Raw genomic sequence first — 18,319 nt, forward strand, 5'->3', positions numbered from 1 at the left:
TTGAAGCCGCCGTCCGCCCGCCCGCCTGTGTCCAGCTGAAGCCGGCGGCTTCAGCTAGACACAGGTGGGCAGCGGCTACAGAGGACACGGGTGGCCTGCGGCGGCGGCAACTTCAGCAGCATGCAGGCGGCAGCGCTGTCCGCGGGACACAGGCGGCGGCGCCGCCGCCATCAGCAGTCAGAGGCAGAGCTAGCAGCGGGTGTGATGGTCGATGGTGCGCCCTCAGTGCACTTTCGCTGTGGGCAAGGCACCATCAGCACACACCTAGTTACGGCTCTGGAGTTGGGGTACGCTTGAGTGAACCCATATTTCACTCCTTTCCATACTAAAGATACCTTGATGTGTTTAACACCCACCTTGCGAGTGTGAGTTCTTGGGTACGCTTCATTTATATATATTACCATCCTAAAACATCACGCCGGGCGTAGTTCAAGTGGGCGAGGCCAAGCATTGGCCAAAGAAACCTTGATGGGCTTATAGCTTCTTCATCAAAGTGTGAGTGGGGTACGCTCCTAAGCCACCTCTTTATCATATAAAAAATACACTAAGAACTGTGGATACATAAAAGGAATCTACTACACATTGGTCTTTATTTTTATTCCCTTACATGTTACTATACTCTGGAGAAATTCCATCAAAACATTCGCTTTGAGGACTCCATCACAGGAACCTTCATTAAGGGACGTTATGGTGATTTTCATATGTCTATAATTTTGTGTTAAAGCTCTGTGGTTATAAACACAGATCTCTGATTTTGTGGTAGCAGTAATGACATGGCCACACAGTAATCACTACACCGCCATACAGTATTCACACTGCCACACAGTAATCACACCGCCATAAAGTAATCACCACACCATACAGTAATCACCACACCATCATACAGTGATCACACCATCATACAGTAATCACCACACCATCATGCAGTAATCACTACACCGCCATACAGTAGTCACACTGCCATACAGTAATCACACCACCATAAAGTAATCACCACACCACCATACAGTAATCACCACACCGTCATACAGTGATCACACCATCATACAGTAATCACCACACCATCATGCAGTAATCACTACACCGCCATACAGTAGTCACACTGCCATACAGTAATCACACCACCATAAAGTAATCACCACACCACCATACAGTAATCACCACACCATCATACAGTGATCACACCGCCACACAGTAATCACACTGCCATACAGTAATCACTGCACCGCCATACAGTAACCACACAGTAATCACCACACCGTCATACAGTAATCACACCACCATACAGTAATCACCACACCACCATACAGTGATCACACCGCCACACAATAATCACACTGCCATACAGTAATCACCGCACCGCCATACAGTAACCACACAGTAATCACCACACCGTCATACAGTAATCACACCACCATACAGTAATCACCACACCACCATACAGTAATCACCACACCGTCATACAGTGATCACACCGCCACACAGTAATCACACTGCCATACAGTAATCACCGCACCGCCATACAGTAACCACACAGTAATCACCACACCGTCATACAGTAATCACCACACCACCATACAGTAATCACCACACCGTCATACAGTAATCACATCGCCATACAGTAATCACATCGCCATACAGTAATCACCGCACCGCCATACAGTAACCACACAGTAATCACCACACCGTCATACAGTAATCACGCCACCATAAAGTAATCACACTGACATACAGTAATCACCACAGCCATACAGTAATCACACTGCCATACAGTAACAACCACACAGTAATCGCCACACAGTAATCACACCGCCATACAGTAATCACACCACCATACAGTAATCACCACACCGTCATACAGTAATCACACCACCTTAAAGTAACCACCACACCACCATACAGCAGTAATGACATGGCCACACAGTAATGACTACACCGCCACACAGTAATCACCACACCGTCATACAGTATTCAACACCACCATACAGTAATCACTACAACGCCATAAAGTAATCACCACACCGTCATACAGTAATCACACCACCACACAGTAATCACACTGCCATACAGTAATCACCGCACCGCCACACATTAACAACCACATAGTAATGACCACCACCGTCATACAGTAATCACACCACCATAAAGTAATCACCACAGCGCCACACAGTAATCACGCCACCGTAAAGTAATCACACTGCCATACAGTAATCACCACACCACCATAATCAACACACCGCCACACAGTAATCACCACACCGTCATACAATAATCGCACCACCATAAAGTAATCGCCACACCGTAATCACACCACCATAAAGTAATCACACTGCCATACAGTAATCACCACACGGCCATACAGTAATCACACGGCCACACAGTAATCACTACACCGCCACTCAGTAATCACTAAACCGCCACTCAGTAATCACTGCACCGCCACACAGTAATCACCACACCGTCATACAGTAATCACACCACCATAAAGTAATCACACTGCCATACACTAATCACTGCACCTCCACACAGTAATCAATCACCACACCGCCATACAGTAATCACCACACTAGTTTCCTAATATAACATTGCAGTGACGTTGGGATAGAGAGGTCAGTGTGATAGAGAAAAGGGAATGGTAGATAAGATGTTACCTTCGCGGGAAGGTGTACAGTGCAGACTTGCTCACGTGTCTCCGGGAATGAAACAGGACTCTTAGAACTGAATGTACATTTCACATTTACTTTCTCACCAGTGACGTACCCCTCAGCAAACAATATTTTTCCTAAAACGTACGTTTCACATTCACTTCTCACCAGTGACGTACCCCTCAGCAAACAATATTTTTTCATAAAATATTTATTTTTGTTGTTGCATTGTGAGTAAAGTTTTATATATTTTACCCAGGTCTGAATAAGTTATAGTTTAACATTTTCTATACATATTATACAAAGTGTGCCCCCAAACTTCCCAACCTCTTCTACGGACGGTAACCTGTTTTGATTTTCTACTGGAGAGCCCTCAGCATCCTGGGAGAGCAGCTCAGCCTGTGCATCTTCAGAGGCACTCAAGACTCTCCAACATGGCCTAATTTGCAATGATGGTACCGATGTATCAGCAATTATACGCTGCTGGACGGAAATAATGCAACAGCACTGGGCGCCCCTATGCTTAGTTAGCATCTGCCCATATTAGCTTATACTTGCAATTGCATACGGCAAGATAGCAACAGCAAAAACTGCACCTGAATGAGCCACACAATGCTGTTTAATTTTTTAATAAAATATTCTCACTTGCAAACACACAAAGTACCTCCTGAGTAATTCCACTTACTCAGGACATGGAAATGGCTTCTCACCTGTGTGACTTCTCTGATGTGTAACAAGAGATGATTTCTGTGTAAAACATTTCCCACACTCAGGACATGGAAATGGCTTCTCACCTGTGTGACTTCTCTGATGTATAACAAGACATGATTTCTGTCCAAAACATTTCCCACACTCAGAACATGGAAATGGCTTCTCACCTGTGTGACTTCTCTGATGTCTAACAAGATGTGATTTCTGTCCAAAACCTTTCCCACACTCAGAGCATGGAAATGGGTTCTCACCTGTGTGACTTCTCTGATGTGTAAAAAGACTTGATGGCCTTGTAAAACATTTCCCACACTCAGAACATGGAAATGGCCTCTCACCTGTGTGACTTCTCTGATGTCTAACAAGAACTGATTTATCTCTAAAACATTTCCCACACTCAGAACATGGAAATCGTCTCTCTGTGTGACTTCTCTGGTGTCTAACAAGATTTGATTTCTCTGTATAACTTTGTCCACACTCAGAACATGGAAACAGCCTCTCAACTTTGTGATATCTCTGATGTATACATAAAAATGATTCATATCTAAAGCATTTCCCAAACTGAGAACATTGAAGTGGCCTATTCCCTGGCTGATGGGTAACAGGCTCTGTGCTCTGTGTTGAACATTCAGCATCTATAGTAGAGGGACACACTGTATCTACTGTCAGAGCTGTAACAGATGCATCAGAGATATCAGGAGCACATTCCCCAGGATCAGAGGAACCAGATGATATATCTGCATGGTGATGTTCCGGATGTGTAACTGGGGTAAGAGGGATTTCTTCCGTAGAATCTTGGGTGACATTTTCTTCTTCTATTTTACCATCTGGAAATATAGTGAGAGGATCCTCTGAGACATTCCGGCTGCTACATCCATCTGCTGGGAATAAAATACATATATGGAAAACGTTTGTCCAAAAGTTATCATTTTTCAATACAGACTATGGTGAAATGTCACCAAATTGCCATCACATGGGCAGATGTTGGGAAACCATCAATATACAGAGACTATATATATATATATATATATATATATATATATATATATATATATATATAGAAGTAGAGTCTACGGCGCTTAGATGTATCTATGTGCTTTCTGTACCTTAAAGTTAAAATAACCCTTTGTGTAGATAAAGTCTCAATATACAATATAAAGAAAAAACACTTCTCAAACTATGAGTGGCAGCTTATAATACAAAGAAATGTGCTTGGCATGCACACATATGGATTTGTAGGAATTGGTGAAAATAAGCGCCCAAGAGTGTGGATTTAAACAACAAGGTGAGTATAACGAAGGTAACAACAGTGGGTATGTTAACACCAGTAAAAACTTATCTGAAAAACCAGAGTAGCTAGATTCAGATGATGCTCCTTTTTATGTTCAATACATGTTAAAAAAGAAGAAGAACGGACATAGTGTGTACTGTTTTTTTTGGGGAATATATCAAAATATATCACTGACACTGTAGTTTTAGGCTTAATTAGGGAAATAGCGTATTCCCAAATGACTGCACATTTGGGAATACGCTATTTCCCTAATTAAGCCTAAAACTACAGTGTCAGTGATATATTTTGATATATTCCACAAAAAAAACAGTACACACTATGTCCGTTCTTCTTCTTCTTTTTTAACATGTATTGAACATCGAAAGGAGCATCATCTGAATCTAGCTACTCTGGTTTTTCAGATAAGTTTTTACTGGTGTTAACATACCCACTGTTGTTACCTTCGTTATACTCACCTTGTTGTCTATATATATATATATATATATATATATAATGTGTGTGTGACAATTCAGCACGTGGACTGTGGACTCCAACCTACACACCAGCCCGTCCCTAATTCTTGCAGTTCTCATGTTACTGTGGTGATTATTTTGTTTGGTTCAGTGGAATTAGCCAGGAACTTCGCAGATTCTTAAATGGTGCCCGGCAGTCAGGCTGATTCCCAGCAGACACTAGGGTGGGAGGAAGAACTTTCCCCCGGTAGGCATCTGCAATATCCAGCCACAGTGTACAAGGCTGACCTGCCAATATTACATCATCAATTACATGACCCCTGACCAATAGCCATGCTCCACATACCTCAGGCAGCAGTGGGGAGGAGAGGAACAGAGGTTGAGTCATTCTGTGCACTGTACTGGAGGTGAGAGGTTGACCTCTCCCAGTTCTGGAGAAATCTTGGGAGATCCTGGCTGGGGAAGGACTTGAGCATGTGGGTAAAGCTGCTGTACCGCTGGAGTGAGATGTAGTGTGTACCTGAAGGAATCAGCATGCAGATGGATATAAAGCAGCTGTATACAATACACTGCGCCAAGTAAATTTGCTATTAAGTTAGGTATTTTACTCACGGCATTACAAGGTTTTTTTCTTCGATCTGGTGATCGTAATGTGATTGACAGGAAGTGGGTGTTTCTGGGCGGAAACTGTCCGTTTTATGGGTGTGTGCGAAAAAACGCAGCCGTTTCTGGGAAAAACGCGGGAGTGTCTGAAGAAACGGGGGAGTGTCTGGGTGAACGCTGGGAGTGTTTGTGACGGCAAACCAGGAATGAAACTGACTGAACTGATGGCGGAGTAAGTCTCGAGCTACTCAGAAACTGCTAAGAAGTTTCTATTCGCAATTCTGCTAATCTTTCGTTCGCAATTCTACTATTCACTCCCAGTAGGCGGCGGCTTAGCGTGTGCAAAGCTGCTAAAAGCAGCTTGCGAGCGAACAACTCGGAATGAGGGCCATGTTTTTTTCCAACTGCTAACAAATTTGCTGCTGCAATCAACTCCGAATTAGGCCCAATGCCCCTGGGTGAGACTGGACAGATCTGAGGTAACTGCCAGTGAAGGTTGGGGACTTTGTAGGGGCTGTTATGGTAAATTCCTGTCATGATGGTAAATTCTCAAACCAATGTTAATATTGATGTGGATTTATTAGTTGCGGTAGTGATATATAATGTTTTTTTACTCTGCAGTAAAGGTAGTGATGTAACATACGCTTGCATCTATCTATATAGGGTCGGATTAAGCCGGGGTGGGGGGGGGGGGGGTGGGGGGGAGGAGGCATATATGAGATTGTACTTACCTCCCAACATGACATTCAAGGAGGGACAAATTGCTCTCTACCTGGACTTCCCTCTTAATACACGATTGGCGTCACCTGTGTTGAACTATTTTATTGATAAAAAAACCCAGGTGATTGCGATCATAAATTAAGAGGGAAGTCCAGGTAGAGAGCATGTTGTCCCTCCTGGAATGGGTCATGTTGGGAGGTATGGATTGTGTATATAAAATGTAAACCAATGAAGTATACTAGATGTAAACCAATAGTGTAATAATGCCTGGGTGCTGTTTATAGCTCTACCTATAACTGTGTTATAAAGTTTTTTTGTAGTGGAACAAAGACAAATTAAACAACCTTAAATCACACATAGAGCAATAAAATCTCTAAGTTCTCTATCAGGGTCCACAGTGATCCACAGGATCTACCTTGGGATATGATGGTGACAGCATATGCCCGCCTCCTGTCTCAGGTAATTCAGTTTTTTGCATGGTGCAGGAGCCAGTCACGTTGTACAGTTGAGCTGCTAGATTTTTTTTGCAGCCACAAGCTTTGTTATGTTATAGTGCGGCGGGGTACACTGGTGCGTCTGAGTTTATCAGACGTTTGTTTGTGGCATGGTCACACATGGAAGCGGGGTTTAAGTCTCCCTGTATCCCGCTCTTTCTGAGGCAGGTGATACAGCACTGAGTTCCTACCTACCCTGGGCGGTACGAGTAGCGAGTAGGTGCCTGATGCAAATGAGCATTGTGAACTGCTGTATTATTAGCTGTGCATCTGAACACGTGCAGTGTCCGGTTTAAGGTAATGCAGTATTGTTCTTCCTACCTACTTATATGTATTATGTAGTTGAAATGTTCTTATCTAGCAGTGTATATTAATGCATTCTTGTTTTTGAGACCGATTGCTAGTGTGATTGCTGACTCTAACTCTGTTATATGTTAGCTGTCCCTTGTGTTGTCAGATCCTCAATGCTGGTGCGAGGCAGGTGGGATCTGATTTGATTTCACTTTAGAGTATTAAAGTGAATACGGTCACATTTATGCATATATTACACTGGTGTGGTTAATATTTTTGCTATGTCCACGAAAGGCAAAAGTGACGAGGTACCTACATTAATATCATGTTTGTCCTGCAAATCTGAGTTTACAGCCCAGGATCTGGTACAAGAGGACTTGTGTGCAAATTGCTCTAGTCTCCATAAAAACCTTCTGAATAGACCGGCACCTAGTCAGGGACCTTTTCAGTCACAGGAAACTCCCTGGGCAGCTTTTGCACAGACGTTGTCTAACTTAGCAAACCGTATGACACCTGCTACAGTACCAGGGATGGTATTCCAACTTAGCCCTTACATGCAACATCCCAACATGGGTTATGCCACATCCAGTATATGAGTTAGATCAGTCCTCAGCTGCTTTTCAGCAAAATTTAGCGGATAGGCCCAAGGAGGGGAAGTCAGATAGACAGGGTGCTTCGTCCTCGATGTCTACTCGATTTTCAGAATCAGATGATACTTCAGGTGATGAAGCTGAATCTTCCCATTCTGAATCTGCTTCTAGAGATAAGGAGCACTCCTCATCAGTGGATATACCTGATTTAATTCAGGCTGTTAAATCCATTTTGTCAATTGAAGAGGCAGCAGAGCCTGTGTTTTTAAAACTAAGTCCTAGAGGATGCTGGGATCCATATAGTATCATGGGGATGTACCAAAGCTCCCAGTACAGGTGTGAGAGTGCTGAGGTTCCTGCAGAACAGACTGACCAAACTTAAGGTCCTCAGAGGCCAAAGTACTGAACTTGTAGAACTTAGCAAACGTGTTCGACCCTGACCAAGTAGCTGCTCGGCAAAGCTGAATAGTTGAGACACCCCGGGCAGCCACCCAGGTAGAACCCACCTTACGTGTAGAGTGGGCCTGAACAGATTTTGGACATGCCAAACCTGTTGTAGAATAAGCATGCTGGATAGTAGGAATGATCCAGCGAGAAATTGTCTGCTTAGAAGCAGGACACCTAATCTTGTTGGGATCATAAAGGACAAATAGCGAGTCTGACTTCCTGTGACGAGCAGTTCTCTTCACATATTTTCAAAGCCCTCACAACATCCAGGAACTTTGAGGTAATCGAGGTGTCAGTAGCCACTGGCACAATAGGCTGGTTGATATGAAAAGCCGACACAACCTTTGGAAGAAATTGCTGACGCATTCTGAGCTCAGCTCTATCTTCATGGAAAATCAAGTAGCTCTTGTGCGATAATGCCTCCACATCAGACACACGTCTAGCAGATGCCAATGCCAACAGTGTGACTGCCTTCCAAGTAAGAAACTTAACGTCCACCTCCTGTAAAGGTTCGAACCAGTCTGATTGCAGAAACTGCAGCACCACATTTAGATCCCAAGGTGCCGTAGGAGGAACAAAGGGTGGTTGGTTGTGCAGAACTCCCTTCAAGACTGTCAGAACCTTGGAGAGCAGCAAATTGTTTCTGGAAGAAAATGGACAAGGCTGAAATCTGGACCTTGATGGAGCCCAAGCGTAGGCCCACATCCGCACCTTCTTGCAGAAAGAGGAGAAAACGTCCCAGTTGAACCAAGCCCTTATGGACCAGTCCGGAGCAATGAGGATCGCCTGAACTCTTGTTCTTTTTAGAAGTTTGAGAATCCTTGGGATGAGTGGAAGTGGAGGGAACACGTACATCGACTGGAACACCCACGGAGTTACCAGGGGATCCACTACAACTGCTCGTGACCTGGAACAGTACCTCCGAAGCTTCTTGTTGAGACGAGAGGCCATCAAGTCTATCTGAGGTACACCCCATCGGCTTGATACCTCTGTGAACACCTCCGGGTGGAGGCCCCATTCTCCTGGATGGAGATCGTGTCTGCTGAGGAAGCCTGCTTCCCAGATGTCCACTCCCGGAATGAAGATTGCTGACAGTGCGTGCCTTCCTGCCCAGATGAGGATTCTTGTTACCTCTTTGACATCGTAGCCCTGCTCTTCGTTCCGCCCTGCCTGTTTATATAGGACACCGCTGTGATGTTGTCCGACTGAACCCGAACGTCTTAATCTTGTAGAAGGTGCGCCGCTTGTAGAAGGCCGTTGTATATGGCCCTTAGTTTCAGAATGTTTATTGGAAGGAGAGATTCCTGACTTGACCACTTTCCTTGGAAATTTTCCCCCTGCGTGACTGCTCCCCAACCTCTGAGGCTTGCATCCGTGGTTAGAAGAATCCAATTCTGAATCCCAAACCTGCGGCCCTCGAGTAGGTGAGAAGTTTGCAGCCACCAGAGGAGTGAAATTCTGGCTTTTGAGGACAGGCGTATCCGCTGGTGCATGTGAAGATGTGATCCTGACCACTTGTCCAGGAGATCCAGCTGGAAGAACCGTGCATGGAACTTTCTGTACTGTAGAGCCTCGTAGGAGGCTACCATCTTTCCCAGAAGGCGAATGCACTGATGAACCAACACCCTGGGAGTTTTCAAGACATCCTGGACCATTGATTGGATCACCAACGCTTTCTCCACAGGCAGAAACACCTGCTGCTCTTCCGTGTCGAGTATCATTCCCAGGAAGGGCAGTCTCCTTGTCGGTTCCAAATGAGACTTTGGAAGGTTTAGGATCCACCCATGATCCTGGAGTAGTTGAGAGTGCAACAGCTTCTCCTTGGAAGATGCCTTTATCATCAGAACGTCCAGAAATGGAATTTATGTTCACTCCCTGTTTGCGTAGGAGGAACATCATCGCCGTCATGACCTTGGTGAATACCCTCGGTGCTGTGGAGAGGCCAAATGGTAATGTCTGGAACCGATAGTGACAGTCTTGTAGTGCAAAACGTAGATGGGCCTGGTGAGGCGGCCAGATCGTAATGTGAAGGTACGCATCCTTAATATCCAGGGATACTAGGAATTCCCCCTCCTCCAGACCTGAGATCACCGCTCTCAGAGACTCCATCTTGAATTGGAAAACCCTCAAGTAGGGGTTCAACGACTTACCGTTATAGGCCTTACCGAACCATCCAGTTTTTGGTACCACAAACAGGTTTGAGTAATAAACCTTGGTTTTTTAGAGAGGTGGAACTGGAACAATTACATTTGTTTGTACCAATTTTTTAATGGCTTCCTGTAGGATATCACTTTCTGTCAGCGAAGTTGGTAAGCCTGATTTGAAGAATCTGTGAGGTGGGAGTTCTTGAAACTCCAGTCTGTACCCCTAAGGTAACAATATCAGTCACCCAGGTGTCTAGGTATGATGACGCCCAGACGTGACTGAAGTCTTTTAGTCTCGCCCCCACCTGCCCGATATACAGATTTGGAGGAAGCAGAACCTGGTTTCTGTTCCTGGGAACCTGTTGGTACAGGCTTTTTGGATTATCCCTGACCTCCTCTAAAGAAGGTGGGAGGGGGTTTGGATGTTTACATTTTGCGGTCCGAAAGGACTGCAGTGTAGGCGTAGGTTAAGATTTCCTAGCCAGGGCTGCTGCGGAGGGAAGAAATGTTGACTTACCCGCAGTCACTCTGCATATCAACGCATCGTTAAATAGTGCCTGACCTGTGAAGGGCAGGTTCTTCACACTTTTTTTTAATTCTGCGTCCGCAGTCCATTGGCGTAGCAAGAGTCCCATGCGTGCTAAAACTGCCATGGAAGTAGCCCTTGCATTAAGCAGGCCAATGTCCTTCATGGCCTCCACCATGAAACCTGCAGAATCCTGTATGTGACGTAAAAACAAGTCACTGTCACTCCTATCCATAGTATCTAAGTCCTCTAGTAAGGTGCCTGACCACTTTACTATGGCTTTAGAAATCCACGCACAAGCAATAGTGGGCCTTAACGCCACGCCTGTAGCAGTGTATAGTAGTTTGAGCGTAGTCTCAATCTTGCGGTCAGCCGGCTCCTTTAAGACAGTTGAAATCACCTTTTTAGACAGCCTCGATACAGAAGCGTCTACTATAGGTGGGTTTTCCCACTTCTTCCTATCCTCTTCAGGGAAAGGGAAAGCAATGAGAATTCTTTTAGGGATCTTGAATTTTTTATCTGGGTTTTGCCAGGATTTTTCAAACAAGGAGTTTAACTCCTTAGAAGCAGGGAAGGTAAGCGAGGATTTCTTATTTACTGTAAAATAAGATTCCTCTGATTGTTCAGGTACCTTCTCAGAAATATGCAAAACATCCCTAATGGCTTCAATCATTAGCTGCACCCCTTTAGCAAGGGATGCATCACCCCCTGCATATCCCCATCACTGTCCCCTGTATCAGAGTCGGTATCAGTGTCAGCTTGCATTATCTGGGCAAGTATACGCTTTTTTGGGTATGTAGGTGGGGTTTTAGATGAAGTAGTGGGAGCTGAATACTTCAAACCCACTACAGATTGTCTCAAAACCTGCGTCTCTTTCTCAGTATGTGACATCCTTGTTGAAATCTGGGATATCATTCCCCTTAAAGAATCCACCCATGAGGCTTCGGATTCAGAAGGCTGAGACAGCACATTGCAGTCCTGAGTACATGGAATAGACTCCTCAGGAGAAGATAAACACTCTGCAGCACAGGACACAGAGTCCTTAGACATGGTAATGTGGATATACACACACACACACACACACACACACACACACACACACACACAGGAAAATGTCAGACACAGTTTCCCCCAGAGTACCTTCAAAGAGTCAAAGAGTATAAGCAGCCAGCCACACAGCGCCCCTGTAGGCAGTTATCATCATAAAAGCCTGTCGCTGACTAACTAACCTTAATAGGGTAGTTAGTACATATATAACACCCACCCCCTTGTCTATAACACCCTGGTACCGCAGAGGTATAGCTGGAGTGATGTGGAGGGCAGCGCTCCCTGTCAGCGTCCTAGTTCCTATGATCTGCAGGGCGATAAGGACGCTGGTGAGTGCTGGATCCGCTCTGAGGAAGCCCCGCCCCTTGTAATGGTGCATGGTTTCCCGCACAAATAATTTATACTGGCCTGAGGATTTTAGTGTTAACAGGGGGATTAGCCCCTGTTGCTGCATGACCAGTGTAGGGAATATCGCGCTGACTCAGGACGCCCCGGAGCGCAGCCTGTCAGAGCTGCACTCCCACCCTTGTGCTGCCATACCCGCTGGCAACTTGCTAACCGGGATGCCGGAGCTGTACTCACCACTCTTCTTTCTTCTGGTTCTGTTAGGGGGTGGCGGCCGTGCTGTGGGAGTGAGCGGTCGCCTCGTGGGCTTGCGATCAGCACCCTCAGGAGCTCAGTGTCCTGTCAGCGGAGTAGAGAACCATTAAACTCTTAAAGTGCCAGTGGCTCCCAAAGGATCAGTCTATACCCCTTGGTACTAAATGGACCCCAGCATCCTCTAGGACGTAAGAGAGAGCAGAGTTTCCTAATTCAGAACAACTGAAGGAAATCATGCAGGAGGCTTGGCTTACACCCAGTAAGAAATGTAAGATTCCCAAATAGTGGGTTCTTTTTCTCCTTTTCCTACTGTGGACTGTTTAAAAAAGGGAGGTTCCTCCCAAATTAGATGCGCATATAGGGGGTAATTCCAAGTTGATCGCAGCAGGAAAGTTTTTAGCAGTTGGGCAAAACCATGTGCACTGCAGGGGGGGCAGATATAACATTTGCAGAGAGATTTAGATTTGGGTGGGTTATTTTGTTTCTGTACAGGGTAAATACTGGTTGCTTTATTTTTACACTGCAATTTAGATTGCGGATTGAACTCACCACACCCAAAATCTAACTCTCTCTGCACATGTTATATCTGCCACACACCCCCTGCAGTGCACATGGTTTTGCCCAACTGCTAAAAACTTTCCTGCTGCGATCAACTTGTAATTACCCCGATAGTTCAACTTGTGTGCAAATCTACATTACCTCTGCCTTCAACATCATTAAACAATGGGACTGAAAGAGGGATTTAGGGGTATTTAAAGACTGTTTTTTCCTTAGCAGGGGCAGTGACTAGCCCAACTATGGCCACAGCCTGGGTGACTAAAGTAGTAGCAGGCTGGGCAGAAGTGATGAAAGATGATGTTTCAACAGCTACGAGAAAACAGTTATCCCATATTACATGTATAAAGCAGGCAGCTGCTTTTATGGAAGAAGCTGCCCTGGATATCAGTATAGTAGCTTGCCAGGCTGTAGCTTACTCAGTAGCAGCTCGCAGAGCTATTTGGCTATGTGCATGAAAGGCTGACTCAGAATCCAAGAAGGTTCTGGAATCTTTGCCTTTTGTTGAAAATATTTGTACAGAATTAGATAATATTCTTGTGTCTGAAGCAGACTCCAAAAAGATGAAGGTTCCCATCACATACAAGACTAAACGCAAGTTTCTGACTTTCTGGCCCTTTTGGGTCCAGGGTAAAGCTAAAGGAAAGGCTTACAGCAAACAGTCTCAGCCAGACATTTTCTGGTAAGACTAGGAACAGAAATGGACAAGGTAAACAGACATGGTCAACCAGATGCCCAGATTCTAAACCAGAAGACAAGCTGTCAGTTTGATGGCATGGGCCTGCACCTGGGGGACCCCAGGGTTGGAGCGGACTTCTTTTTGCACAGGTTTGGAAAAATTCCACCACAGATACCTGGGTGCAAGAAGCAGTGTCTTGTGGCTAAGCTTTTTCCTTAAGGAAGAATCTTTCTCAAAGATTTTGTTGTACCAGTCTGTCTCCAATGGAATCGAAGGCCCTGGCTCTACAAGTGGCAGTGCAAAAATGACTGCAGTCAGGAGTGATAATGCCGGTTCCTACTGCACAAAGGGGACCAGGTTTCTATTCCAACCTGTTTCTAGTTCAGAAACCAAATGGATCCTACCGACCCATTCTCAATTTCAAGACTCTGAACAAATACATCTGGAAGCATCGGTTCCGTATGGAAACTCTACGGTCTATTGTCCTGGCAATGGAGCCGGGAGACTTAATGGTGTCCCTGGATATCCAGGATGCTTACCTCTATGTATCTATAGCACCTTCCCATTAGTTCTATCTCAGGTTTGCTATCCTACAACAGCATTTACAGTTTCAGGCCCTACCAACTGGACTGGCTACAGCTCCAAGGGTATATACCAAGATTATGGTGGTGATGGCAGCTCAACTTTGTCATCAGGGAACAAGGATTTTCCCATATTTAGACGACTTGTTGATTCTGGCTCAGTCTCAGGAAACTCTGTTACGCATCTCCAAGAGACAATAGCCTGTTTGCAGGCTCACGACTGGATCATAAATTAGGCAATGTCCTCCTTAGTCCCGTTGCAACGGATGACACATCTGGGAGCTGTGCTGGACACCAGTCTTCAGAGAATCTTTCTACCTCTGAACAAAATAACCTCACTACAAATGAGGGTTCAGAAATTGCTACACAGTCGCAGAATATCCATCCATGCAGCAATCCCATGACTAAGTGCGCATGCACGAAACGCGTTGGAACGTTTTACAGCTGTTTTGGGAGGAAATAAAGACATTGGGCACGCCAAGCCATAAGGAGACCCGTCGCACTGAGCATCTGAGAAGCCGCTAATAGAAGCGCCCGGCTCCGGCACGCAAAGCCGTAAGAAGACCTGCCGTACTGAGCCGCTGCACTGAGCCGCTGAAAGGAGCGCCCGGCTAATAACAAGCTCCGGTCAGAGAACAAACAGAGCATAAAGGTTAGAACTAGGGATAGTTTAGTATTCAATTAAGGCGGCGTAAGATCTATAATAAAGGACTCCTTCCCCTTTTTTTGCCCTTACCAAACAGCAATTTATCACAAAAGAGCTTAAACATTTTATTTTTTATTTTTATTTTATTTGTATTTTTTTATTGTTATATTCTATTTCTTGCTGCTTCTTTCCTCTCCAGCATTGTTCATCTAGCGCTTTGTTTTTCTGAGAACTGCTTTATCTGGATAAAAAAAATCAGAAATGGGGAACGACATGACAATGCCCCTAAATCTGACACTCTTCTAGCTGACGCCATAGCCAGTAGATAGAGTACTTTAGCTGTTAACCATTTAACATCCACTTAATTAAGAGGCTCAAATGGGGAAACTTGAAGGGCTTTCAGGACTAAACATAAGTCCCACAGCACTGTAGGTGGAACAAACGGAGGTTGAATGCGCAGCCTTCCCTGGAAAATTACGCACATTCTGAAAGTTGGCAATTTTCTTTTGGAACCATACAGTCAATGCCGACACTTGCACTCTCAAGGAAGCCACCTTCAAACATTTATTAATTCCTGCCTGAAGGACTGCTAAGACCCTGGAAACTCTGAAAGACGTAGGGTCCATTTTCCGTTCAAAACACCAATGAATATAGGCCTGCCATATTCGGTGATAAATACGAGATGAGGGGGGTTCCTTGCTCTGAGCATCGTTTGATTTACCTGTTGTGAGAATCCTCTTTACTTCAAGATAGAGTTTCAAGAGACACGCCATCAAAGACAGTCGATCCAGATGTCTGTGATAACAAGGACACTGCGTCAGTAGAGCTGGACGTTGAGGGAGCAGCAATGGAGCATCCATCGACATCCTCTGCAGATCTGTATACCAATGTCTTCTGGGCCAAGCCAGAGCTTTTAATATCACGGCACCCTTTCCTTGCTTTATCTTTCTCACCACCCTGCGTAATAGGGAGATTAGAGGAAACACATAAGCTAGATGGAAATTCCATCTCATCGATAAGGCGTCCACAAAGATCGCTCTGGGATCCTTTGTTCTTGAACCCTATGCGAGAACTTTGTTGTTCATACGGGATGCCATGAGATCTATCTCTGGCAATCCCCATTTGTTCACTAGAGTCTGGAAGACCTCCGGGTGTAGAGCCCATTTGCTTCCCTGAATAGCGTGTCGACTGAGAAAGTCGGCTTCCCAGTTTAGGACTCCTGGAACAAACACTGCGGACAAGGCTGGATGATAAAGTTTTGCCAACTTTAGTATGTGACTTACCTCGTTCTTTGCTTTCTGGCTGTGAGTTCCTCCCTGAAGGTTGAGGTACGCTACTGCCATTGCATTATCCGAGCGGATCTGAACTGGTTTCACCTGAAGGATGTCCTTTGCCGGAAATATATATATATATATATATATATATATATATATACCCACAACAGGCACGGCACTCCAGGGACTCGTTCAAGAAAACCTTTAATCACCGTGCTAACATCTACATGTTTCAAGGCGTCAGCCCCTTCATCAGGATACACCAATACAGTATTGGTGTATCCTGACGAAGGGGCTGAGGACTTGAAACATGTAGATGTTAGCACCGTGATTAAAGGTTTTCTTGAATGAGTCCCTGGAGTGCCGTGCCTGTTGTGGGGATATGTTGATGTTTGCTGCACTGGACACCGGGACCAGTTATTCCTAAGCAAGGAGTGCCGGCTGAATTGGAATGATATATATATATATGGCCCGGAAATCCAATATAGTTATTGGCAGGCAACTTTTTTCCTTGATCCACTGCCCCTGAAACAAATCCTTCCTCACATCGCTCCCCAGCCCTGAAGACTGGCATCTGTTGTCAGACTTTCCCAATCTAATATCCAAAAGGGTCTCTCTTTGTCCAGATGGGATGTCTCTAGCCACCAGGCTAATGACCTCCTTACTTCCAGAGTAAGGTCCATCGTCTGCGTTTTTGTCTGATGAAAACCATTCCATTTGGTAGGGATCAGATGTTGCAAAGTGTCATGATCCTACCTGTATTTCTTATATTCTGAGGCTTACCTCAGTGTATCCTGTAACTTGCATCTGTTCAGCTCACCAGGAAGACTGCAAATCTGTGTTTGCTTACCTTGATTATCCACCTGAGTAGGAATTCCTCTAAATAATCAGTAATCAGCTGTGTGCAGCATTTTGATTCTTCACTGTGTTCATTCTGGAGTTTAGTCCTAAAAGTCAGCATCCTCTGTTCATTTGCAGAAGTTCAGGCTTCAGAGTTTTTTCTGCCTGCTAGGCCTCACTCCACATCAGAGCCTAACCTAGAGTATTGACATGACAGGGTCTGATCACCTGACCTGGAGCTATCCAATCCTGTGCCAGCCTGAGACTCTCTGAATCACCTGAATCTGTTCACCAATCACCAGGAAGTATAAGTAAAGAGACTTGTGTTACAGAATCTGGCAGTTCCCTGTGTCACACGAAGCTGAGCTCCCTAAGAGGCAACACTATTACCTTAATTCCTGTAAAACTCAGCTCTTTTGCTACCCAGTCTGGATTACAGTTGTGTTACCAGTTATATCCAGTACTCTTCAGTCTCGTCTTAAAGACACAGCCACAGTATTCTTCAGTCTTGTCTTAAAGTCACAGCTACAGTCTTCAGTTCTTCTTTAGCCTTGTCTTAAAGTCACAGCCACAGTCATTGTTCTACCTACAGTTGTGCGTTTCCAGTTATATCCGGTAGCAGCCCGGATTACAGTAGCATTCCAGTTAAATTTGTACCCAGTCCGGTTCCAGTCTCACCGGTAACCAGTCCAACGTCTTCAGCTCTCCTCCCAGATCTACATAACTCCAGAGAACCTATTTCAAAGCAACCTTGAGTACACAAACACTTACTCCTGTGACAGTATATCCAGTTCATTCTCACCAATACATTCACCATCCTGCTATCAGTCCCTGGTGATTCTGTGGTCAGGATACAGCTCCCTCTGCCGAGGCCCAAGTTCGATCCCCGGTCAGGGATTGCCCCTTACTACTTAATCTCACTGATTTCCATGGACCAGCCAAATATACACATAGACCTGCAGTTAACCGGACTTCACATAGACACTGGGTTCATAAAAACCACAGTCTTGACACAGAGGTCTCTGATAGAACTGAGCATACTCTACCATGTCGAATGTTGACACCACCAATCCCATTACATGCGTTGCTGCGTGAATGCATACCTTCCGACTGTGTAGCAGCTCCTGAATCCTTGAATGAACTTTGTCTATTTTGTGCAGAGGTAAAACTACTCTCTGAAGGCTTG

General features: G+C 45.0%; 1 protein-coding gene across 3 annotated transcripts in view; it reads right to left on the bottom strand.

Moving 5' to 3' along the window:
- Positions 1-3,246: 3,246 nt before the first annotated feature.
- Positions 3,247-18,319, bottom strand: part of LOC135054507 (oocyte zinc finger protein XlCOF7.1-like) — a 188,370-nt gene continuing 173,297 nt past the window's right edge. For 2 of the 3 annotated variants that reach the window (XM_063957628.1, XM_063957627.1), the window contains exon 7: positions 3,247-4,234. In XM_063957628.1, the coding sequence (XP_063813698.1) occupies positions 3,327-4,234 (908 nt within the window). In that variant the 3' untranslated portion in view covers positions 3,247-3,326. The remainder of the gene's footprint in view (positions 4,235-18,319) is intronic. The other variant, XM_063957629.1, reaches the window with a different exon arrangement.

Source organism: Pseudophryne corroboree, chromosome 3 (genome assembly GCF_028390025.1).
Source record: "Pseudophryne corroboree isolate aPseCor3 chromosome 3, aPseCor3.hap2, whole genome shotgun sequence".
In the NCBI taxonomy this organism is placed as follows: Eukaryota; Metazoa; Chordata; class Amphibia; order Anura; family Myobatrachidae; genus Pseudophryne; species Pseudophryne corroboree.